Raw genomic sequence first — 26,003 nt, forward strand, 5'->3', positions numbered from 1 at the left:
CGCCCTCTGCCGGCTCCCATATATCAAATGCAGAACTCGGCAAGTTAGATCCCATAACAAGTCTGCCCAAATGACAGAAGCCTGCTGAGGGTACATCACTGAAAGGCTAATATATACTTCATCATATTGTACTTCTGGTGCCTTCTTGTCACCTAGGTTTTTTCTAATGTTATTCCGATCTTGTCTGCAAAAACTAAACCCAACATTTGTTTATCAGTTCTATTCTTGTGGGTGCTACAGTTTTAATTTGGTCAGCCTAAGGGGTATGTCCTCAATTTTATTTTTCTGGGTGTTATATTGTGGGTGCTACTCTTATAGATTACAAACGATGACACGCAGGACACTTAAGTTAAAAGTTAAAAGGTGCATCGTAGAACTTAATTGGGCAGGCAGTGGGATATCGAATGTTCACCCAAAATTATGTTTGGAATCGTGTAAAAGAATATTTGTCTCCACTCAACACCGCATCAAACACCTACTTCTGTCGCCAGAGAAGTTGGATCATGTGCCTGATCTACTAGAGAAGGCAGTATGCTTATGAGACTACACTGCCAACTCAAACGAAGGCTAACTGTGGAAGAGCGATATAAGGTAAGATGGAATGCAACTTCATCTCCGTCCTTTGGTCTCAGTATCTGAATAATCTGAGTTTATCAAAATCTCGGTCTTAAAAAATAGTTGATATGGAATCGGCAACTAACACTCAGGAGTTTAAGTTAGTTTATCCGATGCACTATCTGAGGAGTTTTAAGTTAGTTTATCTGATGCACTATCTCTGTCCTTGACGATGATGCATTAACCCAGTGTCGTTTTACAGTAGAAAGTAAAAACGCTGGCCTTAATAGTTTCATGCAGAGGTGGTTTGTGCAGAGCGTTTCCAATTTATTGCTTGTTAAAACCATGCACCCTCAAAAAAGTAGAATCGACAAAAGGTGATCCGAATCAAAGCTTAGCAGAAGAGAACTTTCCAACTTATTTACCACAGGGTCATACAGCGAGGTGAAAAACCACTAAAGCCTGTTTGTGAAGAATGAATTTCAGCATTAGTTGTCGACTATCCATGGCAGAAGACAGATGGCAAGCTTTAGATGAAATACTCACATCGGGTATGTGAAGAAAGAAGGCGCTGTTACAAGACCAATAAAGTAATGAACGAATACACGCACATGACCAGTTTATATCAGTTGAAGGCAAAATGGCCAACTAAATCAAGCATCTATCAGATGGTAAAATGTCAATTACAACAGCCAACTTTTTAGTGCTCGAAGCAAGCTCCTTTAAGGCACTGGTCTCTTACACCAGCACCTTAATAGAAAAAAATTGCAGAAAAGTTGCTGAGAAGATAAAGAAACTCAAATACAAACTACTTTCACATCTAAATGCTCTTATTCTGTGCACGCATTATTTTGAAGTTCGCAGTAGATTGACCAACAACTGCAAAATTTAGAGCCTACACTTGTCCTCCATAGAAGCATAATGGCAACTTGGGAGCAAGAATCGCATCTAGCTGCCCAAGAGCACGGTAACCTTGTGCAACTAAATGGACACCCAGGAAAGAACATGAACTTGCAGAACTGGGGAAGTGTATGAAGTTTAAAATCAAAATTTAGAACAACGTCTGCATCAATAAGAAGAATCGGTAATGGAGAGTAACCGATATAAGCACAGTCAAAATTGGTTCTCTCCAGCCATACGCCAGACGCTGAGTACGGCCAACCAAAAAGGTTAACTGGGCACTTCCCTTCTGAAAAACTTTTTAGCCTGTTAAGCATTTGTTGGGTCCATGTTAGAAAGATTCTAATCGCAATATAATACTCCACAAAAGAACAAAGGGATACACATCAGAAAATTTCCATCTGCGAGGGTGAAGCCTTTACCTGCTCCAATGTCAAAAACATAATCACATTCCAGGAGCCAAGACGGCCAAAGTTGGGGATGAAACCCTTGTAAAATGCTAACGGGCCCTGAAATAAGAAGCAATAACAGGAATGGAATCAGAGAGAGAGAGGGAGAGAGAGAGCCTGGAACTAATAACTTCAAATTCAAAAATTAGAGCATGCTAAACTAGAGAAGGATGAGAATCGACATGATTAAAGAAGAGAAAAATATCTCCTGAGAAAAACATGGAATCCTTTTTCCTCTATTTCTATGAATGACATCTCAGCATGATGCTAAGAAAAGAAACTCCATGAATTCATACATCATTTTTCAAGGTCTTAACAAAACAATCGAATGTGCTTTTGTAGGTCGAGTCCCCCATCATTCTTGATTTCACCTGCACATTTATACTGACATTAGTTAGGTTACCTATTAATACAACATGAAACTTTTAAAAGCATGAAAGACCTTCAGACAGTATTAGCTTCAGGAGATTTCAAAAGATAATTCTGCTAATTGCCTGCCCTACAGAAACATGAATTAAATAACTCAACTGGTAAAAGATTCAAAATGAAAAGCTAATTTGCTTCAGTTAATACATTAAAAACAAAATTTTATGATACTACTGCACAACATAAAACTTTTTTCTGTAACCTGCTGTATTATCACATCAAAAGCAACTTCTTGGAAATGAGAATGACAGCTAGTCTTCTATGATTGATCAGTATAAACATCATCAACTTTGAATTGGATTAGTTTCTCCTAGACAAATACAAGCTTGGGCCAACAAAATCCTACTGAATGGAGAGATAGTTGGAGAGGAGAACCCTATACTTTTCATTACAAAACCAATAAACTGGAAATTGTAAGACTACCATCAAAGCTGTATTATCACATCAGAAGCAACTTCTTGGAAATGAGAATGACAGCTAGTCTTCTATGATTGATCAGTATAAACATCATCAACTTTGAATTGGATTAGTTTCTCCTAAACAAATACAAGCTTGGGCCAACAAAATCCTACTGAATGGAGAGATAGTTGGAGAGGAGAACCCTATACTTTTCATTACAAAACCAATAAATTGGAAATTGTAAGACTACCATCAAAGCAGCCCAAGCGAAACTTACCATATCCATGTGAAACTTGTGAGATTTCCAATCACATTGATTGGATAGCCCATGAATTATCCTCATAGTTCTCATATACATTATACACACACACACACATACATGCGTGTGTATGTGTACTTGTGTAGAAAATAAACAAGAACAAAAGTTTGAGACTTACACAACTAAACTGGACCCATATCTGACCACCATTCTATAAGTAGATATTACTGTAAAATGGTTACAATTGTAACCCATACCCAGTCTGTTCCAATCTTCTTCTAGAACTATACTGCCCATAGTCAAGATTTGTCTTACTCTGATCTCACCTGCATGTTTCCAACTATGTAATAAGCTAATTTGCTTTTCATTACTGTTATTTGTTAAATGGCCTGAGCACCTGAGATTTGGCGTCAAAAATAACTAACAGAATGTGCCCTTACTTGAAATTGTCAAAAGATTTTGCAAGACAGTTTCAAAATTAAAAGTATGTGCCATGGGCCATCTGGAGAGATTCACCCGTCATGCAAACTAGCTTGCCCCTGGTCTCTGCCACTATATTCTGGAGTTTTCCCTTAAAACTTTTTCAGTCATGTCTCCTAACTTATGGAAGTACCTTTCATGGGAACCAGCATATCATTCAATTGTAGGTATTTACTTGGACACGACCTACCCTCTAATCTAGAAACAAGCCATCAAAAGAAAACCTTCTTCACTCTAAATCTTTTCAATTCATAAGGTTTGAGGTCCAATTTTCAGTATATGGTTAACAATACAAAATAAACTATTTGGAACACTAAAGAATGAAACTTAATTGGATGACTAAATGAGAGGATACACTAACCATATTATATTATATTTTATACAATTTTACAAGCTATCATCTTCAAAAGACAGACATGAAACCAAGAGGACAGGATCATTAGCTCTTACCACATCAACTGGAGAACCGATGCAAACTGCAAAAAAACCAGCACCTAAGCCAGATAACAGATGAGTGAAAACATTGTCTGAAAAACCTGGGATCTTCAAAATCGACTGCATACATGCATTTAACAAGAAATAACCAATGTCAGAGAATCTTCAAATGAATAATGAATTAAGATCCTTAACAAAATCTACACATTGGATTACTTAACCTGTTTCACTTGATCATAACTTGCTAGCTCAGCAGCATTAATAATAGCATTTCTTGCAATATTTGGCCCAAGACCAGTCCACAATGCCCCTAAACCTTCCTGCAATTTAAAAAAATTACTAGAAGTACAAAAGATCACAATAGCATTATGATTCAGGAGCAACAGGAGAACCTGTCTGACAATTGTTGCATATGCATTCATAGCTCCAGAATACCGTCGTGGAACCCCTGGGGGTAGCTTTCCCTCAGCTTGAAGCCGAACTTTTACAAGATCTGTTGGATTAGCCACTGTGATTGCTAAGGCACCTGTTTCACAAGTTGCAATGGATCAAAAATTGAACATTCAGGGTGTTCTCCACTTTGAACACAAGTCAAGACATATGTCAAAGAATAGAAACATAACAAGCCGATCGAATGAGAGAACTCAGCCTCTCTTGCAAATTTAACAGAGAACCATTGGTTAAGGTAGAAACACATTCTAAGGTTTTTTGCTCAACTGCAAACTAATAATTAAGACTGCCATCTTTGAAGCCCATAGAGCCCATAGAGTTGCAATTTTTCTGCCTTTTGAACATGAGAAAGGCTGCACTACTCAAAAATACTTCTTGTGCCTTCAGATGTCTCAATAGTGCCCTCGGATTAGTGGCATAGATACCTAGAATAGAAGGATAACCTGAACATTGCAGGATAGACATCCTAGAGACGTTGTCAACCTATCACAAGAATCAGCAGATGCAACAACCTGTGATGTTGGTTTTGCTTGTAAATTGAAGACTTTTTTTGGAGCTCGGACACAAGGATACAGACTACAGAGTATCATTTTGGCTTCTATTCAAACTTCTAAAGTGAACAAAGTTATCAGGTCATTTACAGTCTATGAAGCAGATAGAACACATAAGAATTGACATGTAAAAGTCCAAGGCATACTTTCTGAGTGCTAATCCATCACTTCTCAGATTATTTAGTACATTGTTGTCATCCATGTAAAACTAATATACTTTTGAAACAAAAGATGCCACCTCATTTATCACTCAGAAGTAACTGCTCTATTTGATTATTCAACAGTAGAAAAACTAAAATGAAATCTCAAAACTCCACATGCACTTCATATGACCCCGCACAATTGGAATGCTTAAACAAAAATTTCATCACTCAAGGAATCCACAAAATTACACAGCCACATGACATTAGTTGAACACCTCAGGCCAAACAAAAGATGCACAAAGCCAACCACCATCTTCTACAAAACATTGAGAATTTAAAACAACAATTTCACATGTTTGCTTCTCACCAGTTGTAAGTGCAGCAAGTATTTTCTTAGACAGTGGGGCATCGCCAACAAAATCCTTTCCAACATAGAAGCTTTTGACCTGCATAATGTGTCAAGATGGAAGATCACCATTTTGCTCCTCAAATCCTCAAAACAGAAGAAGTAAATTCATGGTGAATACTGGAAAAACCAATCTCTCCAACAACAGTAGATTAAAAAAATTTGCATCCAGCACAAAAATAACAATGCACAGATGGTCTTAACTGAAAAGTGGACATACAGAATTAACAGCAAACTATTGTCTATTTTTAACATGGATGTGACACCAATGGTTTTGACAAGGAAATTTCAGATGCAGAAAAATAAATAAATGTATGAATTGAGATCAAAATGGATGATTGCCTATAAGAGACTACATAACTGCTCTTGTAATGGAGCTTGTAAACATCACAAAGCTGAAGGAATATCCTAAGTTCAGATCTCAGCATTGCAAGTCTTGCCAAAAAAATTGAAATTGGGTGTACTTCCTAGTGGCAATAGCTGAGAGGACTTCAAGGATTTTGCTTATTGGAGGACAGCCAATGTTTGGCATGAGATCCTCGAGATTATCCTTTAACTTTGCCCCAGACTCCTACCCCATAAAGTAACAAAAATAAAGATGATCAAATACTTCATTGAATTTTAAGTACATGACTGCTTTTCAAGGAGAATGGAATTTAAAGTTAAACAGCTTAGCTTTTTTCAACAGCAAAGAGAACACTGACAAATAAAGAGACAGGGAGAAAAGATGCATAAAGTAATCATTACATGCACAAAAGAGAAAGAGAAAAGACAAACTACTTTCCAAATTAGGAAAAAGTGAAACTGTTGAAGAAGTGACAAATCAAACCAAGCATGGCAAGCCAAATTCAAGTGATCAACGACTGCATCTTTTAACATTTATTTTCTCCATTTCGTTGGATTGTGTCATGAAAAGACAAATCAAGGCAGAAGTTTCCGTCAAGAATGAAGTTTGAATAAAAGGCTCCATTAGACTCTGGTTGTAATTCACATTGCATTTTCCTCCGCAAACCATATAAATATGAGAACTATATAGACTAATTATGAGTAATCTGATCAACTTGATTAATAGTTCACGGCAATGTTAGAAAGTACATAACGTTACCTATCTTGATCGTGCCAATAGTCAGATTTATAACTTAAAAAAATGTGAATTTCTTTTTCAATTTTAAAAATGGAAAATTCCAGAAAAATAAATAAATGTATATATAATTATATATACGTATATATTATAAAAAAGATGTCACACAAAAATATAGCAATGAACATTCATCAATTTAACACACAAATCACGTAAAATCATAACTTATCATAAATAAGCTTAGAGGCTTATCCATCACAAAATATTATTCAATACAAAAAATAACAGATGAAACTATGATCATTCATCATCTTCATCTCCATTTTTCATCTTCATTTTCATCGCCTGCTTCAAATTCAAGATCTGGCCTGACCTATATAGGCTCCTGATCATCAACTTCCGTTCCTCCTTTGATGTTGAACCTTTCAAGGTCTTCTTCTTAGAACATGGTGGCAGGTCCTTCTTCAACCCATGAATTTAATACATCAAAGTGCTCCAAGGTGATAAGATCAACATGCTCTGCATGTTTTCTTATTAAAGTTTCTTATGATTGCCTAAAGTAAATAAGTGAAAGTTGTTATATATATCATAAAGCAAGAGTATATTAATAGGTCAACCAATAAAACAAGTCTATGTTAGCATGTTACCTGGCTTCGTTCCAATCACATACCATACAAACAAGGTCATTCAACCTTTTATGTTCTAGTTTATTTCTCTTCTTTTTGTACATTCATTCCAAAACATTCTAGTAAAGGTAAAAGCACTGAACCTGCCAATGGGTGCTCCACCATAAGGACTACCATATGTTCCACCCCTTTCACTTTCACTAGCACTACTTCCTTCATGCTCACCCCCTGTCCTTCTATCTTTGAAGTGTCACTTTTAATCTTATACTCGTGTCAGCCAGATTGCAAGTAGAAATTCAATATCATTCTCATCCTCCACTTCCTAAGATTCACCATAGCCCATTTCAGTATCTACCATCGTTTTTTAAATCTTTGTTGGCTTTTAAAGCATCAATCATTTGCAAATGTTGCCCTTGTACCATTGTGAAAAATACCATTTATGGGTTTTAAACGACACAATTTTTATTGGGCATAATACGTCAAAGTTGATAATCTTTGGAAAATCTCAGCAAGTTTTTTTTTTTTTAAAATAAATCTTATAAATAAATGATAAAATGTAAAATGTAAAAATGCAAAAAATGCAAAAAATTTGCATTTTTTTTTTATTTAGGCATTTTTTCAAGAAGACAAGTTTTTTTGGCTGACCTATTTTTGATGTATAAAACGGGTTTTTTTATGATAATGCCTTGAACAGTGCTTGGCAAGTCTCTAGCAGTGCAAGGGACCACCTTCTCATCTATCCTAGCTAAATGGTGTTTTAGCAGAGAGAATCCCACAGCAATATCTTTCTTACAAAACTTACAAACTAATTTCAGTTGACTACCATTGTTCACTCAATAGTCGATAGCATCATAACAGTGCAGGGTCATTTGAATTTATATCTTCAAAAAATAATAACAATCTATAGTAAACGTGGAAGGCTTCATACTTCCTGCAATATGAATAGTTTGTAATACACAATGAAATGGAAAAAATAAATCAATAAATAAATAAATAATATACTCTTTCTTCAACCACAAAATTGATCTCACACATGCAAATCTAGCCTTATCAATGTTTTTTTCTGCAAAATAATAAAAGTTCCCTCACACACAGCTCCTAAGAGTTGTAGGAGTATAGTGTGAAGGAGGTTATATAACCCAAAATGATAACCACATTTCAGTCCCTTTTTTCTGCCACTCCCACATAGTACAATGCAGGATATCACATTATATCATATGATTCAACCCCATATCAATGATATGGGTCAACATGGAGCTTTTCTCTCCACTTTACAGAGTAACGGTTTTGCCAACTGCTACATCACATATCATAAAGTATGGTAAGATACAACAGAGTATGCAATATCAATTCACCAGTATCTCACATATAAAATTCCTTTTTTCAAAATCAAGGTATTAGTTGTGATGCGCGGCTTTTATAAGTAATTTTACATGTAACACTGTGTGAACCATCAATCAATTTGATCAGATGCATCATACTAGTCCTTATATTTAATGGTTAGCATATTCCATGAGCCAAGCTTTTGAAGATGTTTGATATTGTTTATTTTGTTTATTTACAGTCGATGGTTTACCCTAAATTCTACTTATAACGTATAAGACTTTCATTCTCACAAGTCCAATTGACCAAGTGTAGCCCTGTCTCCTAGTAGGCCAATGTGGATGATGCAATTATAGGATGGTAGTCCAACTTTTTTACTCGACATAGGTTTCACTTTTCTATCAACTGTAAACGTGACTCTATTGAATGGTTAAATAAGTATGTTGGACTTGTGCATAACCCGCACATTTAGTTTATTACAGTCTTACATATGCTCATCACAAGTTATTTTCAATGTATTTTGCTTGCATTTCAGGATGGAAAAAATAAAAAAGTTTACTGAAGGCGCATGAATGTGTATAGCTTGCTTTGTGTTTGTATTCTCTGGATTGACCTTTAAATATCAATAATAATTTTCAATTATGCACTTTCCTCATAAAGTAACTCATTTTTCTTGCTCGTTTTTCTTCCTTGACAGACATATGTGAAACAATTAATATGTGAAACAATTAATGTGCTTACTGGTTCGTAAAGCCCAATTCGCAGGCCTCCAAACAAGCATTGACGGTGCAATCCTGGCACGATGCCTTTCCAGAGGGCAACTAAACCTTCCTCTCTTGCAATCGTAGTCACAGTACCCAACATACCCCTGTACTTGGGTGCAGACAACACATTACCTGCAGTCACATTCTTTTGAAGCTGAAGCCTGACTTTAGCAGTATCCAAGGGGATAGTGCAAACCTGCACCCAAAAACACATAAAAAAGAACTATTTATATCTGCAACGTCAGCCCATTGGCTTCCTATAACTTACTTTTGCAAGTAAATATGCACGTGCTATTGGAACTGAATCTCTTTGGATGTTTGAGTTACTCTTCCGGGTAGGAAAAAAAAAGTATCAAGATTTTAACATATAGTAAATCAACTATATCTAATTTGACAGAGGATATAAGGAAAGTAGAAAATGACCATTAAACGGATTAATTATCCAAAGAAAGCTGCGAATACCTCACTTATGAGACACCTTTTCAATGAAAACATGTGAATTCAAACGCAAACAGTTCACATAAACGCATCGTATGTAGACCGGACCATGGTAAATTAAATTTATACCAGTCCAACCAACAAAAATGTAGGTCAGAAAGATCGTCTCCTCGTTGATAACTATCTCCCTGGTAGCATGCAAAAGACACAAAAGAAAAAACAACGGAGTATCAATATTGGAAAGAGAGAATCGCATGTTCAACCGACGGAAAGGGTACTACTTAAACATGTAAACCAAATTCTATAGAAAAAACATCAAAAGCTTGCTCAATTTTGCATCTCATAATAGTTTCTGTTCCCTCGACCTAAAACAAAACCGCAACCAGACCAGAACGATCGCCAGTGCGTCCGTCCAAAATAATGAAAACAAAAACAGATGAATCACGATGATCGCGAGTCACAGCGCAGAAATGATTCGCCGCTACAAACTACATTCTGGACAAGGCAAGAACCCAACAGTAAACTCCAAAAGCCAAAATTCAATAGAAGGATATCGACAAAACCTAACCAAAAATGCCGAAAAATAAGATCAAGAACCGGGTAGCCGCCAAAACCTATTGAAACTAACTAAAAATTGCGAAGCACATAGCCGATCCAACAATGGCCGAATTAAGACCAGAAGCAAACTATCAAAAATCTTGACGGAGACCCCAACGAAGCAGCATTACGATCAAAGCGTGCACCGCAATGAGAGTCGTAAAGAACATGACTACCTCCGCGAAGCACGCGGCGAAAGCGCTGCTGGCAAACGTCCCCGCCAACGAGATCTCCGTCTTGGTGCCCCCGTGCGCCATGGAATCAGGCGAAGGCCGAGGAGAGGGGCGAGAGGAACTCGACGCAAGAGAAGGCTCCGAGAAGGAACTGACGCTGACGCTTCTTCCTACGGAGACAGCGCGCCGTGTGCTTTTCGTCGCACTGAAAATTTGAGGGATCTGGAAAAAAAGGCAGCTTGATGCCCCTTTCTGGAAAACTGGGCGTGGTCCCCGCATGCGCTCACTCCATCTCCCCTTCATGCGAGACGGCGGGCTCAACTTTTCATTGTCCGAGAGTACCCCTGAATCTTTTCTTTATTCCGGTTGTAGGTTTTGGTTGGTGGACCGGACTCCTCAAACCCGCTCAAGCTGGATCAGGACCGACTGAGTTATCGATTTTATTATTTATAAAAAAATAAAACAGTTCAAAGTTCATAAATAATGGATTGTCCTTGTGTTATTTACGTGGATAATAAAATATCTATTTAATTTTTTTTCATTTCCTCTAATTTTATTTATAAAATTTGGCCTTCGCTTGCTACAATAAAATTGAAAAATTTTAAACAGTTTTTGCTAAATTTTAGCAATAACTATATTAAACCGATTAAATAAGTTAGTAAATACCCAAAAGAGGATCAAAATCCAGCTCTGCTCGGAACAGTTGGTTCGAATGTTTATTGAGTGGAAGTGGTAATAATGGCAACAACGGTGGCAAGGACGTCCAAAGGGGCAGTGGATTCTTAGCTGATTAGCAACTCACTCCTTGCTTTTGGCCCATGCTCACTGAGTGCGACTCACGTTTAGGCCCACAAAAATGTGCATGCTACGTTTGATGGCATATAATACCGTTAGAACTTAGAATATATGCCTGCAAATGGTATCAGTGTGACCACACATCATTTCAATAAGTTTGTCGATCACAATGTGTGTGCGCACCTGCTTGCACGCATTTACCAACATTTTTGTTTAATATTAAGAAACCATTTGTTAAAATATAATAATATTTTGGAACTAATATAAAAGATTGGGTGCGAGGCAGCTGATAACTTGTTTTTAATACTATTATATATATATTTGTTTGTTATATTTATATATTACATGACATTAAAAATATATATTTGTTATTAGAATCGTGTGGGACCTCGTGCCCAGGTTTTGGGCAGCTGGGCCAGACCCTAATTGGAACACACACTTTTAAGAATATTGTGTTATTATTTCAATAAACAAAATATAAACATGTCTAATGTTTGATGTTCCGTGTACAATCACATCTTATTTTTTGAAACAACACGAAGCGTGTCTTAATAACATAAATTATACTTTAAATGAGGTTGGTCCAACCGAATTGAATAGGCGATCAGTCTCCATTTAGATTTTCAATTGTCGATTCTCTGTACTGCAAATAAGAAGTATCGACACACAAGTTGAAGAGTGATGGAGGCAACATATCGACTACCCAAACTCGGTACCTTTAGAAAAGAGGGGTTGGCAAACTCGCAATGTTTTAATTACTGGTGAGTATATTTGGTGTAAAAGCTCGGGAGATCATGGTTGGCAAACTCGCCGAGTTAACTCGGGAATCGCCTGAGTTGACTGGGGATCGGCCTCAAGCTGGGTCACGACCCAGGCTTCAGCCGATCTAAGATCCGATATTTGAAAAAAATCGCCCCTGACCGGTTCAGCTGGGTGTATCGTTCAATCGGATTGCATCGCCCCAGTTATGGCTAATCCGTTTTGCTGTCATTTTTCACCCTCGATCGTGTCTAGTCTTTGTACACAAAGTATGCTTAATTTAGTTTGAACTTTATGAATAATATAATGTAGTTTAGTTGATTTTCTGCTTAATTAAACCACACCATGAAAATTCTGAACTTGACTCGGCCGAGTCACCGAGTCAAACCGCTGACTTGGTGACCCAGTCCTCTACCGATCCGAGACCGATTCATTGGTTTGCCAACTATGCATTATATTAATTTAAGAGCTATTGTTGTAACATCGTAGCATGGCATATTTAAACGTACTTTTCCATTTACATATGGAGGGCGCGCCTTAGAAGTAAACTGCACAATGCAAGAGTCAAAGCTTGAATTATGTTGCAACCATATTGATTTATTGTTGTAACATCATATTACTCAAATTTTATCATAGATTGTTTTAAAAATCTTGCTTGCGGCTAGGTTAACTAATTGCCGTAAATAATGTTTTTTTGTAGGCAAAATTAATGAGTTTTTTTCTGCTTATATATCGTCATAGTAAATATTAGCTTGTTGGGGTGATAGATGAGGTTGGAATTGTGGAATTATATAACTGAAATTTAATAAAATAGCTTTGTCAAAAAAAAAAAGGAATTATAGGCTCTTTATTGATTCAAAATTCCAAAATTGTAATTGAAATATGATTCCAATGTTTTGCAGGTTTTTTCCAACTATTAAGGGCACTGTCATGGTGCTTTTAATTCATTTTTATCGAACCGATCATTGTTAATTACATAATCAAAATCTTCATACTATTAAATACGAAGGAAAACTAGAACTGCAAGTTTCATTCTCATTCCAATTTAAGGTGAAACATTGTTTTCCAATTTGGTGCGAGACACCTCCATTTTCTAGATGTTTTCGTATTGTGCTTATGACGAGGTTAATTATTTTCCATTTTCTTCCACTTAGAGGATTCTGGTGCATATCTTTGTGCATTGGGGATCTCGATGAATGGTTTGGAACAACAGAATTGGGTTATGAACCAACTATTTATGGGGACGTCCACAATCTAATTGCATATAAATTTCTGAATATTACCTTCGAGTAACTTCAATCGTGGCTAAATATAGTTCCTTTTCTCACTTAATCAGGATGTCAATTCCTCTTGTTATGTACACATATCCATGGCACGGGTAGAAAAATTAGGACATGGTTTTGTAAAACTAAGTTTTATGAAAATCTGGTTAAAAATCAAGTTTTGTAATATTGGTTGAGTGTTTGGATGACAAGTTGGAAACTTGATTTAGATGCATAAACAAGGTTTTACTAAAATCATCATCCAAACATTCAATTCTAAGGTGCATACGATTGCCCTTGATTTCGTATTCTTTATCCTGTAGTATAAAATCATTCATTTTCTCAATGCAAAAACAATGATCTTAAATATTGATATTATGTTCGATATAAAGTAAAATAATGATCTTAAATCAGGTTAGTGTCCTTGAGAGATTACACATATCAACTCCAATCTCAAAAACTATTGCTATTACAATAATGTATTTAGCAACAGTAACACATGTTAGTGTTCAATGAACATGTTTTAAAAAGAAGTAAGATAGATTCATAAAACCCATTTTTTAGAATACATTTATAAAACAATATCAATGTTATTATTGCCAAACGGCCTCTTCAAATATTATTTTGGCATTTTCGTTCTCAATCCCAGAATTTATCGGATCCCGGGTCTGAGAAAGGACCCGTTTGTATGCATCAGTCCGAATAATTGATCTAAGGCGTCAACCTTGAACCTACACAGACCCGGGAAGGGTCCTCACTTGGCGGGAAACTCCAATATTTCCCGCCTCCTCTTTCCTGTCTTCTCCAAATTTCGAAACCCTAGACATACAAATAAGTATCCCCAACCGCCTCAAAAATTCGTCGATCATTTCTTTCCTCTCACTCTCTCTGTCTCTTTGCGTGGCTCGCGCTCCCTGTCACTGCGTCTTCGTCTTCCATTTCTACGAAGGGGGAGAGGAAAAAGAGGAAGGAAGGATGTTGGAGCTACGGCTGGTGCAGGGGAGCCTTCTGAAGAAGGTGTTGGAGGCCATCAAGGATCTCGTCACCGACGCCAACTTCGACTGCTCGGCCACTGGTTTCTCCCTGCAGGCCATGGACTCCAGCCATGTTGCCCTCGTCGCCCTCCTCCTCCGCTCTGAGGGCTTCGAGCATTACCGCTGCGACCGCAACCTCTCCATGGGCATGAACCTCAACAATATGTCCAAGATGCTCAGGTGCGCCGGCAACGACGACATCATCACCATCAAGGCCGACGATGGCAGTGACACCGTCACCTTCATGTTCGAGAGCCCCAGTATGTTCCCTTCTTCCTGCTTTGTCTCCTGTTTCCTACTTTCTCTTTCCCCCTTTTTATTGTCTAGGGTTTCTTGCTTACGGGTGAAAATGGCTGCTATCAGACCAGGACAAGATCTCGGACTTTGAGATGAAGCTCATGGACATCGATAGCGAGCATCTGGGTATCCCGGAAGCCGAGTATCACGCCATAGTGAGGATGCCGTCGTCGGAGTTTTCGAGGATTTGTAAGGATCTCAGCACAATTGGTGACACTGGTGAGGAGATTGGGCGGGGGTCCTTCTTTGCTTGCTTCTCTCTATATATTTTTTTGTTTTTTTTGTCCTTATCTGCTTCTTCTGCGGATGCAGTGGTGATCTCCGTGACGAAGGAAGGTGTGAAGTTCTCGACTAGTGGCGATATCGGCACTGCCAACATTGTCTGCCGCCAGAATACCTCTGTCGACAAGGTACGGGGCGACTCTGTTAGTTGTGATCCCTGTTTTTTTTTTCAATAAATTTAGTTGTCCATTTACGTTCCGATGCCTCTGGATTTTTGGTCCCAAATTATGTTATTGTTCCATGTTATCTTAATACATTCAACAATAAACGCACCTGAGGTCGAAGTTCAAAAGTGACGACCGGATGACTTCTGCTACTTGAATAATGGTTGGTTCTTGTTTTGGTCATTTACAGCCCGAGGAAGCCACGATCATAGAGATGAACGAGCCGGTGTCCCTAACGTTTGCGCTGAGGTATATGAACTCTTTCACGAAGGCGACGCCGTTGTCGAACACCGTCACTTTAAGCCTTTCGTCGGAGCTGCCTGTAGTGGTGGAATACAAGATTGCCGACATGGGTTACATCAGGTTTTACTTGGCTCCGAAGATTGAAGATGAAGAGGTTAATTCATAGAGATAATCTTGATTATCTGTTTACGATGTTATCACCATGTGTTGGATGCACTTCGTTTTCATTTCACTTTTCCCAGCTGTTGGATGTATGAACAGTATATGATTCCGTTACCAAGCGATGTTTCACTTATAAATGCTCAATCTGTAGCGAAAGGAATGGCTTTTTATTTGAGAAAAGCAGCATCAGTTAACCATGGCAAATCTATAAAAATTGAAAATTGGTTTGTGAGATAATTTTCCCCCATACTCCATGCTATGACGTTAATTTGGAGAATTTAAATACCAGTTGCGCGGGTTCTTGTCAGATTTCAACTTCAACAATCTAAATCTGAAATCAAACGGGTGTGAAATGCTATTTTTGCCACAGGTACCGCTTTCCTGTCGCTAAAGACAAATTCCTTTCAAAAATTTACCTCCCAATCTCTTACTCGCGCGCTTGCACTCGATTCCCTCTGAACCGCTTTCTCTTTCAACACTTATATGCGCCCTTTGCTAATCTAGTTACAGTAACATTCAGAACATTACCCACTTTGCTTATCGACAAATGAGGAAAAAATAGGATCACCAGTAATCCTTGCATGAGCACAGTCCCTTGTCGAAGTGGTGAAAGCGGCTCATGTCACGGACGATTATCGTACGGTTTGTGATTTTTGAGACGAACTTAGTCGCCGTGTGACAGTCATTGCAAACCCGCAAGTTCTTTACAATTTGGATCGTAATTCCTGGCTCTGTATTCAAAAGTCCAAAGGCAATTGCTAGTCTCTCACTGTGACTGCACAAAAACATTTCCTTCTCCTCTTCTTCTACATCTCGAAGAACAGCACCGGTGTCTGGCACATAACCTGCCTTTAGCATTTTCTGGTGCAAGTTTTCCCACATTGCACATATGCGTGCAAAATCTGGATGAGACCTGTCACCTACCCTAAAGACATGAAGTCCACCCTTTACCTGAATCCAAGTGCATCCTGGCGTCTTCTTCACAGAGTTGCTGCTCATCAGCCTTCTCATCCTCTCTGCGTCACCCCACCTGCCCACTTTGGCATAAATATTAGAAAGAACCACATAGTGTGCTGAATTGTCTGGTTCCAATTCCACAAGCTTGTTAAGTGCTTTCTCTGCCATGTCTACATTGGAGTGCATTCTGCAAGCACCCAAGAGTGCACCCCACACACCAGCATCAGGTTCCCTTGGCATGCCTTGGAGTAGGCTCCAAGCTTCCTCAAGTTGACCAGCACGACCCAAGAGATCGACCATGCATGCATAGTGCTCCAAATATGGTTGAAAATCATTTCTTTCCCTCATCAAATCGAAGATCTTCTTTCCTTCATCAACTAACCCTCCATGTCTACAGGCAGACAACACTGATAGAAAGGATACTTCGTCTACCTTCAGTTGCTGCTGTTGCATTTGTGAGAAGATACAAATAGCGTCTTTTCCATGCCCATGTATTGCGTATCCTGCAAGCATTGCATTCCATGACACTATATCCCTATTGTTCATTCTATTGAAAAACTCATTTGAGAGATCCAAGCGGCCGCATTTTGCATACATATCTATTAGACTGTTTCCTACGAGCACTTCCGTTTCAATGCCAATTTTAATGATGTAAGAATGAAGTGCCATTCCTTCTTTCAGGGTTGCCAAGTATGCTGCTGCAGGAACAATGCTGATTATCGTCACTAGATTCGGTTCTATGTTTTCTGCCCTCATTCGACAGAAAATGGATAATGCTTCCCTTGCGTACCCATTCTGTGTGTATCCTGCAATCATGGTATTCCATGAGATTTCATCCTTAGCTGAATTTGGATCAAATATAACTTCTGCGGATCTTAGGCAGCCACACTTAGCATACATATCAATAAGTGCATTTTTTACATGAAGATCTGCGTCAAATCCAACTTTGCAAATGTATCCATGAAAACACTCCCCTTGTTCATGGTCTCCCAGTTGTACACAGGCTGGTAGAACACCAACCATGGTTCCTGGATCTGGTTGAACCCCAGCAGACTGCAACTCGTAGAACATTCTTAGTGCGTTGCACCCATTGCCAAACTGGGCATAACCATTGATAATAGCATTCCATGTCACAGTATCCTTTTCTGGCAACCTGTCAAATAGAGCATGAGCAAGACCAAAACATCCGCACTTTGCGTACATTGATACTAGTGCTGTGCCTACCGAATTATCTAACTCAATCTTAGACCTCAAAATAACACAGTGGAAGCTTTTCCCTAATTTCAGATCTGACAAATCTCCACATGCAGGAAGAACACTTATAATGGTCACCCTGTTTGGCTTAACGTTCTCGAGTGGAATGCTTCTGAATAGAGCTAACGCTTCTCTAGGACGCCCAGTCTGAACTAAAAGTGCCACCATGGCAGACCAGGCAACTATGTCCTTGTTGTGAATGTCATCAAATAATTCTTGCGATTTATCCATGCATTCACATTTTGCATACATAGTCATTAGAGCTGTTGCAACAGTAATATCAGAAAATATGCCTCTCTTAATCACATGGCCATGAATAACACAGCCTCTCCGTAGATCTGCCACATCGGCTGCGGCTATCAAAGCACCTATAATTGGCACCTGATTTACTTCTAAAACATTTACCATCAATTTATCAAACATCTGCAGTGCCTCCATGGAGTACCCATTCTGTGCATAACCGGCAATCATTGAACCCCAGGAAACACCATCCTTGATGGGCATTTGATCAAAGACTTTACGAGCAACCTCCACGCTTCCGCACTTTGAATACATATCGATCAAACCATTAAAAACAGGCAATGGAAATACTCTCTTGGCTACAAAAGCGTGCAAAGACCTGCACAATCGCAGAGATGAAATAACGGAAATGGCAGGAAACAAATTTAACAAGCTCACAGAATTGGGTTCCACATTTGCAAACTGCATCTTTCTGAACAGAATCAGAGATTCTCCAGGATTGCCACCCTGAGCAAAACCGCCAATCATCGCATTCCAGGCAACGATGTCTCTTTCAGGCATCTTATCAAACACTTGACGTGCAACGCTGATCATGCCAAATCTGCAATACATGTCCACCATAGCGGTCGCTATGAACACGTCAGAATCCAACCCTCTTCTCAGAACCTCTTGATGAAGCAAGCAGCCCATGTTTCTGTCGCCAACTGCAGCACACGCCTTCAAAATGAACGTAAAGGTATACTTATCAGGCTCAACAGCGCCACTCAATGCCATTTGTTGATACAACTCCAATGCTTCCATATTATGGTTCCCTCTCGTGTACGCTCTAACCATCGAATTGTACAGAAAAACACTCGGATTCGGCGAAGAATCAAACGCATGGCGTGCCGAAACCAAATCCCGGCACGAGGAATACACATTGACCAACTTTCTGAGAAGGGCATCGTCAGGTTGTATCCCCATGACCAAAAGATGCCCTTGGGTTTGCAGTAACGAGCGGGCGTCCATCGTTGATGGAAGAAAACGATCATCGTGGTGGATATCTCTACGGAGAGTAACAGCTGCCCTGAATAAAGAAGGCGTGGGACTTCTCGATGATGCAGCGATCGAAGAAAAAGAACGGGACAGCGCATGCTTGATCATCAGCTAGAACTCCATGAAAGAAGTAAAATATAACCCATATAACCAAAACCAGTACAGAGAACAGCCGTTGCTTTGCTCCGGAAGATAAAATTTCTGTAGTAGACAGGAGGAGCGAGGAGGGAGGGATCAGCGCCACTGTCAGATCACAACACCACCAAATCGTAATATAAGAAAGGTAGGAGACTTATTTTGATTACCTCCAAAATAGAGTCGCATTTCTTTGATTTTCTCCAATTTAGAAGTAAGAAGTTTCAATCTCGATTCTCTACTAAATGAAATCCTTCTGGAATTTAATATTTCTTTCCCGCGAAGAAAGGTTCTTATTTTTCCAGAAAACATGCTCCCGCGCTATTAGCGACTTTTAAAAAGCTTTAGAACGTGACTTTCTGTCCGAAATGTATCGAGCTTTCTTTCATAATCACCAAAATACCCTTTCTTGGACAGTTGGCAGCATATCAAGCTGGTGCTTGACGCTTAGATTTCATCTCTTGTAAGCACGACCTGTCGTCTTCAAGAACCAAGAAAACCCAGAGGACTCGCCGGACTTCCGACCGGCGAGGGCTCCGTTCAACACTATGAACAAGAAGAACGCTCACTTCTTCCTTCCGCTTGTCCTCGTCCTCCTCACAGCAACAATTTCAGGGCAAAAGTCTGTTTTTGCAAGGATTCCGATAGGCGTCAACTACGCCAAGCACGCCCACGGCGGCAACCCTTCACCGGCTGCGGTCATCTCCGCCCTAAGATCCATGCGGATCGATCGTGTCCGTCTGCTCGTCCCGGATCTCGATCTGATTCAGGCCTTCTCCTACACCGGCATCTCCCTTCTATTGTGCCTGCACAATAGCTACGTTCCACGTTTCGCCTCCAACGAATCGGAAGCGTACACGTGGGTGAGAGACCACGTGGCGTCCCGCTACCCCAGGATACGTGTCGTAATGCTGTCCCTCGGATCCAACGTCCTCACCCTCTCGCCGGACCTCGCCGAGTTCGTCCTACCGGCGGTCCAGAACGTCCACCGAGCGCTCAGGAAGCTCGGCCTCCGCCACGTCTCCGTCTCGACCACCGCCTCTTTCGAGGCCCTAACCTCCGCCTTCCCACCCTCCGGGGCCCAGTTCCACCAGTTTGCCGCCCAGTCGTTCTTCGCTCCGCTGCTCGACTTCCTCTCCGCGACCAACTCTTCCTTCCTCGTCGATATCTGCCCTTACGATCTCTTCCGGACCGATCCGGAGATTCCGATCGGGTTCGCGCTCTTCCAGGAGGAACCGTTCTCATTCCGAGACGATCCAGTCACGGGAATCCGGTACCGCAACCTGTTCGACGTGATGGTCGACGCCGTCATCAACGGCATGGCCGCCCTCGGCCACGATGACATCCCCGTGGTGGTAACTGAAACAGGGTGGCCAAGCTCCGGCGGGCCGGGCGAACCGGAAGCGAGCCTCGTTTACGCCGAGATGTACAACCGGGGTCTCGTCCGCCACCTCGCGGAAAGCGTGTCCCGAACCGCGTCCCCGACGAGACGCGACGCGGTACCGGAGACGTACATCTACCTGCAGGATGAGGACGCGAAGCAGGGAAGGGGCGCCGAGGCGAGGTGGGGGATTCTTTATCCTAATCTGACGAAGAAGTACGAGTTCGATTTGTCCAGGGGAGCTCGGGCAGCAGATTCCTGTGCCGTGGCGGCGGTGACGGCGGCGGCCCTCTTGCTATTCCGGCGCTCATTCTTCTTTTTCTGATTCTTTTTCTATTTCCGAAGAAAGGAAAAAATAGTGGGCAGCAAAACGTTAGAGCTGTTCACCTGAGACAGTTGGGAATTCGAATACTTTTCCAAGCACGCGCCGGCGCCATCGTGTTCGTTATCAGACCCGATCCAAATTCATTAATTGATTCGGGATCGTTAGACCCGATTGCATTAATCTAGCCTTTTGTTATGTTACATGCATGATCTGGTTTAGATCTCACAACCGAAGGTTACAAGCCTCAAACCTTTAAGCCAACTACTTGTTTGTATCGTTCACTAAAAGTTACTACATATCAGCCTAGAATATCTGATGCATTTCAGCTACTGAATTTTGGATTGCCAAAAGAAGAACTTATTACATGTAGGAATCCAATGGTTCAAAAGCAAATCTCCTTAAACTAATGATCCAAAAACCATTCTCCACTAAACCAACTTCATAAAATGTAACTGTACATATTGCGATAGCCTTGAAGAAAAATAGAAGGGTAAGAAGCATTTTTCCAGCTCCTAAATGGATGCCTATGCATCAGCAAAGTCTAGCCAAAGGTTACAAGGCATGCGTTTAGCTCATTCAACTCAGTACCACATGGTGTAAGCACAGGCCGTGACAGAATAGCGGTTGCTCACCAGTATTAGTTTCAACGACCGAGAGAACCGCTAAAAGCACAACAAAGAACTTTGCATCAACAGAAGAATAATTCCCTGTTATTGGCTCTGAGCAACAATCCAGTACAGAAAAGTTTCACAACGACATAGCACAGAGAAAAGTTTCAGCATGAGAATCTCTGACATGGCCTCTATAAACATGGACATGGGAAACTGTACTGACCAACATTGCTTATTCTTCCTTCTCAGGGAAACAAATTCTATAATCGAAAATTGGATTTTGAAATCAATCTCCAGGGACACCCTCAAACTCCACTAAACATTCATTTCTCTCTGCATCTTTCCACCAGGCACACAAAAAAGTGAGACATATAACAACGGAAATTATCTCAAGTGTTGAACCTCGTAAAGAAGGAAACTCATTCATAAAGTGTCAGTACTCATTGGAACTCGTCCCCAAGATTGCTCCTACCTTGGGTTAATGAAGTGGCGGTGCTGTCTCTCAAGCTCAATGCAATCGCAGCATCTAGATCTTCATCTTCCTTGTCTAATAATGAGCTCATGATTTCCATTTGTGAAGGATTTGAAGGTTCCGGAAAGTGTGAACCATGCAGAGAAACCTGAGAGTGCTCAGCAGATTTTGTGTTTCTCTCAGCATCTTGTGGTGCAAGCGGTTGTCCAATTTCACTGAGCAACTCAGATGATGAGACAGGTTGACACTCACACTGGGGGTTGTCAGTTTTTTTGCTCACAGAGTTTGCACTGTTTTCCCTCAGGCTTGCTGCAATAGCAGCATTCAGATCCCGTTCCTCCTTGTTTGATGATGAGCTCAAAACTGTCATTTGAGAGGGATCTGACTCCATAGATGTTGCGATTCCCAGAGCATCCCCAGATGTGTAACATTTCCCAAACTTGTTCAGCGGTTCAGATGATAAGGCTGGCAGACACTCGCCTTGGCTGTTCTTCGTTTGGCTTCCTGAAGAGATATTTTCGTCCCTCAAGCTTGCAGCAATAGCAGCGTTCAGGTCCTGTTCTTCCTTGTCTGACAATGACCTCATAGCTGCCATTTGAGAGGAATCTGGGAATTGCAAAGGTTCTGCAGTATTAGGAGAAACGTGAGAGAGATCAACAGCTTTTGTGATTCTCTGGGCATCCTCTGGTGTGAACCATTGCCCAAACCCATTGAGTGATTCAGATGATGAGACAGGGCACTCTTTGGGAAAATTGCCACGTACTAAGAAAATGCTCCAGCCATAGCCCTTGAGAGTATCAAGATAGGCAGACAGAAAGAACTTGGAGAGATACTGCGGTGCAGCATAGAGGCTATCAAAATTGTACCATTCTCCATTCACCTTTCTGATGCAGAACCAATGATCATGCAAGTGACAGATGAACGCGCTTTCCAGTTGAGGGTCAACTCTTGCTGACTCAGCTAAAGGAGAGTCCAGGGGAATGACTTTCAAATCCCAGACCTCCAGTGCCTTCTCCAGAACCTAAAAAGAACGCACACCTCAAGAATTAAGCCACAAGAACACAAGTAACCATAGGAGGGGAGAGAGAGAGAGAGACAGAGAGAGAGAGAAGAGAGAGTATGTGTTATCTGAGGTGGGACACTAAAACACACTGGAGATTAAACATGTTTGATGGTTAGTCTAGGAAATGAGTCTTACCATCCAAACTATCATCAAGAACAGCTTAAGGTAATGTTTAGTGCATGTGTAAGAAAAATTAGTTGTTTGTCTAATCTCAAGAGTAAGCACAAGAAATCAACTAAAGAACATGATGTGAACGACTGTTGCGGCATCTGTTAAGATGTATACATTAGTAACATTACAGAATAACGGTACAATCTTGATTGCAAATTTCTTAACATATAATGCAGGAAAGATATTAGAATAGGCCCGTAACCCCATAGAATGATGTGGAGAGAATGGACAAAGGATTAATAAAAAAAAAATGCAATCACAAAAAGCTTACAGATTAGTTCAGAGTGGTGCTAAGTGAATAGTATGAAATGCATGATAACCGTAAAGAAAAGCTACAAAAGCCTGTTCGCTTAACTGCATAACTAACCACAATCCTCAGAAGTAAGACAAGTATTAGAAACACAAATAACGCTCTTATACATTGTCAAAGAAAGAATCCAAATTATATTAAGAAGACATGGAGTACAAAGATAGGGCAATACTTGTATAATTTAATACTTATATAATTTAGAACAGTTCAAGAAAGGGAGGAATTTTAGTTTTTTCACAGATCAACCGACACAAACAAGAGCATCACTGCTTCAATAGACAAATTATGCACTGTTGTGCAACTGCAGCCAGTGGAAAGACAACTCTGTATTTACTCACTTGCTCTTTTTGAACGTATCATAAGGGACATTGTCAAGCAATGTTTTTTAAGAGCAGGGAAGCAAAATATTGAAATTAGAACTCCTAGGGAAAACTATTCTTGGACATGTTAAGGGCATTAGCCTTGAATTACAAGGTTGACTAGAGGAAAAGGAACTACCAACTATTAGGCTAACATGATTTTAGTGTTGAGTAAGAGCTGCTTCCTAACAAGGTCACTTCCCTTACCTTGGAAGAGAAAGACATTTATAAACACACAAATTTTCCAACTGACCTTTCCACTAGGTTTGCAAACTTTAATTCCAATGCAGTTGGTCACAAATGCATCAGATATATCATACGCTAACGGTCTTTTTAGACTCAATCAAACAACCTAAGTTAAATCACGGTAATATGATCATCGTATAGTTCTGAATTTCGTTTTACTCCAACATCCTGCATTATCAATTTACAAAATATGATCAACTCTATCCAAATTCAAAGAATGTGACGATGGATCATACCAGACAATTCTTAACGGAGACAGCACACAAATATCTTTTTTCCTTTCATAATTATCGGCATTATCTAACCCACAAGCCTCTGAATTTCGTTATAGTACAAAATCCTAACTCAGCTTCATCGATATGACCCATTTTTGTCTCGTTCGGATGAACGATAATGTATCATGTACTCGTTGCCGATCACGAGACAATAGCGTATAGCTTTGTGTAGTGACTATTTAATCTCCTAGTCTCCGAATTTCACAATCCTCCAAAAAACTATTAATTTACCGCAATATAACCAGCTTCTACAACGTACGCGCCTCCGGTCCAATTTCACAACAATGAACACAACTGCATTCATGGCAGAGAAAAAGAGCAGGGAAACGCACACAAAAGATTCGACATCAAAACGGCCAATTATTTCCTTCAACGGGTAAATCATTTTTCCCATACAGGGAACGGCCAAGAAAGGAGAGGGTAGAATACCGCATTTACCTGAATACTGAAATCGCCATCCATGGAGACATTGTGGGAGCCCTCGGCCTCAAAAGAGAGAAGCTCCTCCGACCCAGCCCCGGCTTCGAGCACGATCTGGCGCTCCCGTCGATCGAGATCGGAGGCGACGGCGGCGAGGTCGAGCTCGGAGAAGAAGGGCCCCTGCAATACCGTATTGACGCAGTGAACCGCGCATAGCTTCGACTCCTGGACCTCGTGGTACAGCATCCCGCCGTTGCTCGGCCCTTCCTCCATCTCCCCCTTGCCCACCACTCGGAGAGAGAGACAGAGAGAGAGTTGAATTCCGGAACCCTAGAAACCAAAAACCCAAGAAAATCTTACCATCAGAAACCCACAAGATTCCTTCCTTTCCCTCTCAAAAAGAGTCATTCGCAGAACGGGATTCTTGGCCTTTTCTCTGTGGAAGATAATTATGCGCCATTTACCGGCAGGATAAATCCGCGCTGTTCTTCACTCCCAGACGTTCCTAAGAAAATAGCGGTGGTTTGCGCTGATACCTTTACATTGATTAATCGCTGCTCAATTTTTAAAAATAACAAATGAACGCCTCGCTTTCGACAGCAATTTTTTTTAAAAAAAATGTAAAATAACACCAATATCTCTGATAAAAAAAAATGCAGTTTGGTTGTTTTATATCAAAAAATTAATATTTTTAATAATGAGTTGCTTGAACATTTTTCTCCAAAGTTGCGCATCTATTTATTAATTTTAAAATATACTTTTTTTTTCTTATAATTTAAAAAAGTAACCATTTTACACATTTAACAAAAGCGTTTAAGTGAAAATCTCGAGTGTGGCGGCTGCGGGGTATTTTGTCTTTTTTTTTTTAATATATCTTTCCGGTTTCACCTTGAAATTCCTGACTAAAGAGTACTTTTGGGGCACGGTCCTTGCGTACAAGTTCAAATCTCTCTAGAAAGGACAAGCAGTAGGTGGGAAGGCACCACCACTTCCACTTTTTAAATGAAGGCCTAAAAAGGAATCCGGACTAAAAGGATATCCATTCTCCAACAAGGCATATAAAATGACCTGTCAAGTGAGAACCAGTTCATGTTTCAACACATATTTTGTCTTTACTTTTTGCATCGAAGCGTCATTAAATCCAGCCCCATACTTGGCCTGCTTTAATTAGATTGAAGAATAAAAAAATTACACTTCATTCTGTCTACCTCTTAGCAGGCTGCTGCCACTAGCAACCTGGTATATTTGGAGTAGAACTGCCAAAGTTAGTTCTGCCAACCTAACCTTATCTGGTTT

General features: G+C 40.1%; 5 protein-coding genes across 6 annotated transcripts; 2 read left to right on the forward strand and 3 right to left on the reverse strand.

Moving 5' to 3' along the window:
• Positions 1 to 1,196: 1,196 nt before the first annotated feature.
• LOC116253811 (mitochondrial uncoupling protein 1) lies at positions 1,197 to 10,677 on the reverse strand. Its single transcript, XM_031628757.2, has 9 exons — positions 10,459 to 10,677; positions 9,225 to 9,443; positions 5,415 to 5,493; positions 4,296 to 4,429; positions 4,125 to 4,223; positions 3,919 to 4,023; positions 2,201 to 2,275; positions 1,878 to 1,964; positions 1,197 to 1,761 (listed from the first exon to the last, which is right to left on the reverse strand). The coding sequence occupies exons 1-9, from the start codon at positions 10,537 to 10,539 to the stop codon at positions 1,726 to 1,728; spliced, it is 915 nt and encodes a 304-aa protein (XP_031484617.1). The 5' UTR covers positions 10,540 to 10,677; the 3' UTR covers positions 1,197 to 1,725.
• Positions 10,678 to 14,081: 3,404 nt separating this feature from the next.
• On the forward strand, positions 14,082 to 15,597 carry LOC116254714 (proliferating cell nuclear antigen). The gene is made up of 4 exons (XM_031630258.2): positions 14,082 to 14,565; positions 14,669 to 14,821; positions 14,915 to 15,012; positions 15,239 to 15,597. Exons 1-4 carry the CDS (start codon positions 14,247 to 14,249, stop codon positions 15,455 to 15,457), a joined length of 789 nt encoding a protein of 262 aa, XP_031486118.1. The 5' UTR covers positions 14,082 to 14,246; the 3' UTR covers positions 15,458 to 15,597.
• Positions 15,598 to 15,737: 140 nt separating this feature from the next.
• Positions 15,738 to 19,540, reverse strand: LOC116254711 (pentatricopeptide repeat-containing protein At2g39620). The gene is made up of 2 exons (XM_031630256.2): positions 19,245 to 19,540; positions 15,738 to 19,140 (listed from the first exon to the last, which is right to left on the reverse strand). The coding sequence occupies exon 2, from the start codon at positions 19,045 to 19,047 to the stop codon at positions 16,018 to 16,020; it is 3,030 nt and encodes a 1,009-aa protein (XP_031486116.1). The 5' UTR covers positions 19,048 to 19,140; positions 19,245 to 19,540; the 3' UTR covers positions 15,738 to 16,017.
• Positions 19,541 to 19,621: 81 nt separating this feature from the next.
• Positions 19,622 to 20,886, forward strand: LOC116254713 (glucan endo-1,3-beta-glucosidase 13). Its single transcript, XM_031630257.2, has one exon. It carries the CDS (start codon positions 19,623 to 19,625, stop codon positions 20,778 to 20,780), a length of 1,158 nt encoding a protein of 385 aa, XP_031486117.1. The 5' UTR covers position 19,622; the 3' UTR covers positions 20,781 to 20,886.
• A 582-nt stretch (positions 20,887 to 21,468) lies between these two features.
• Positions 21,469 to 25,290, reverse strand: LOC116254576 (ataxin-3 homolog). Of its 2 annotated transcripts, XM_031630046.2 has the most exons (3): positions 25,172 to 25,290; positions 24,726 to 25,037; positions 21,469 to 22,884 (listed from the first exon to the last, which is right to left on the reverse strand). In XM_031630046.2, exons 2-3 carry the CDS (start codon positions 24,978 to 24,980, stop codon positions 21,832 to 21,834), a joined length of 1,308 nt encoding a protein of 435 aa, XP_031485906.1. In that variant the 5' UTR covers positions 24,981 to 25,037; positions 25,172 to 25,290; the 3' UTR covers positions 21,469 to 21,831. The 2 variants fall into 2 exon arrangements, with proteins under 2 accessions (XP_031485906.1, XP_049933927.1); XM_050077970.1 differs by lacking the exon at positions 25,172 to 25,290 and having other exon boundaries at positions 24,726 to 25,165.
• Between the last annotated feature and the right edge of the window lie 713 nt (positions 25,291 to 26,003).

Source organism: Nymphaea colorata, chromosome 5, assembly GCF_008831285.2.
Source record: "Nymphaea colorata isolate Beijing-Zhang1983 chromosome 5, ASM883128v2, whole genome shotgun sequence".
NCBI lineage: Eukaryota > Viridiplantae > Streptophyta > Magnoliopsida > Nymphaeales > Nymphaeaceae > Nymphaea > Nymphaea colorata.

Coding starts and splice junctions, on each gene's coding strand:
- LOC116253811 (XM_031628757.2), bottom strand. CDS start 10,539: ATGGCGCACGGGGGCACCAAGACGGAGATCTCGTTGGCGGGGACGTTT. Junction 4,430..5,414: donor ACTTGCTGCACTTACAACTG/GTGAGAAGCAAA, acceptor CTTGTGAAACAG/GTGCCTTAGCAATCACAGTG. Junction 2,276..3,918: donor TCGGTTCTCCAGTTGATGTG/GTAAGAGCTAAT, acceptor ATAAATGTGCAG/GTGAAATCAAGAATGATGGG.
- LOC116254713 (XM_031630257.2), top strand. CDS start 19,623: ATGAACAAGAAGAACGCTCACTTCTTCCTTCCGCTTGTCCTCGTCCTC.
- LOC116254576 (XM_031630046.2), bottom strand. CDS start 24,980: ATGGAGGAAGGGCCGAGCAACGGCGGGATGCTGTACCACGAGGTCCAG. Junction 22,885..24,725: donor ATGGCGATTTCAGTATTCAG/GTAAATGCGGTA, acceptor CGTTCTTTTTAG/GTTCTGGAGAAGGCACTGGA.
- LOC116254714 (XM_031630258.2), top strand. CDS start 14,247: ATGTTGGAGCTACGGCTGGTGCAGGGGAGCCTTCTGAAGAAGGTGTTG. Junction 14,822..14,914: donor CAGCACAATTGGTGACACTG/GTGAGGAGATTG, acceptor CTGCGGATGCAG/TGGTGATCTCCGTGACGAAG. Junction 15,013..15,238: donor AGAATACCTCTGTCGACAAG/GTACGGGGCGAC, acceptor GGTCATTTACAG/CCCGAGGAAGCCACGATCAT.
- LOC116254711 (XM_031630256.2), bottom strand. CDS start 19,047: ATGATCAAGCATGCGCTGTCCCGTTCTTTTTCTTCGATCGCTGCATCA.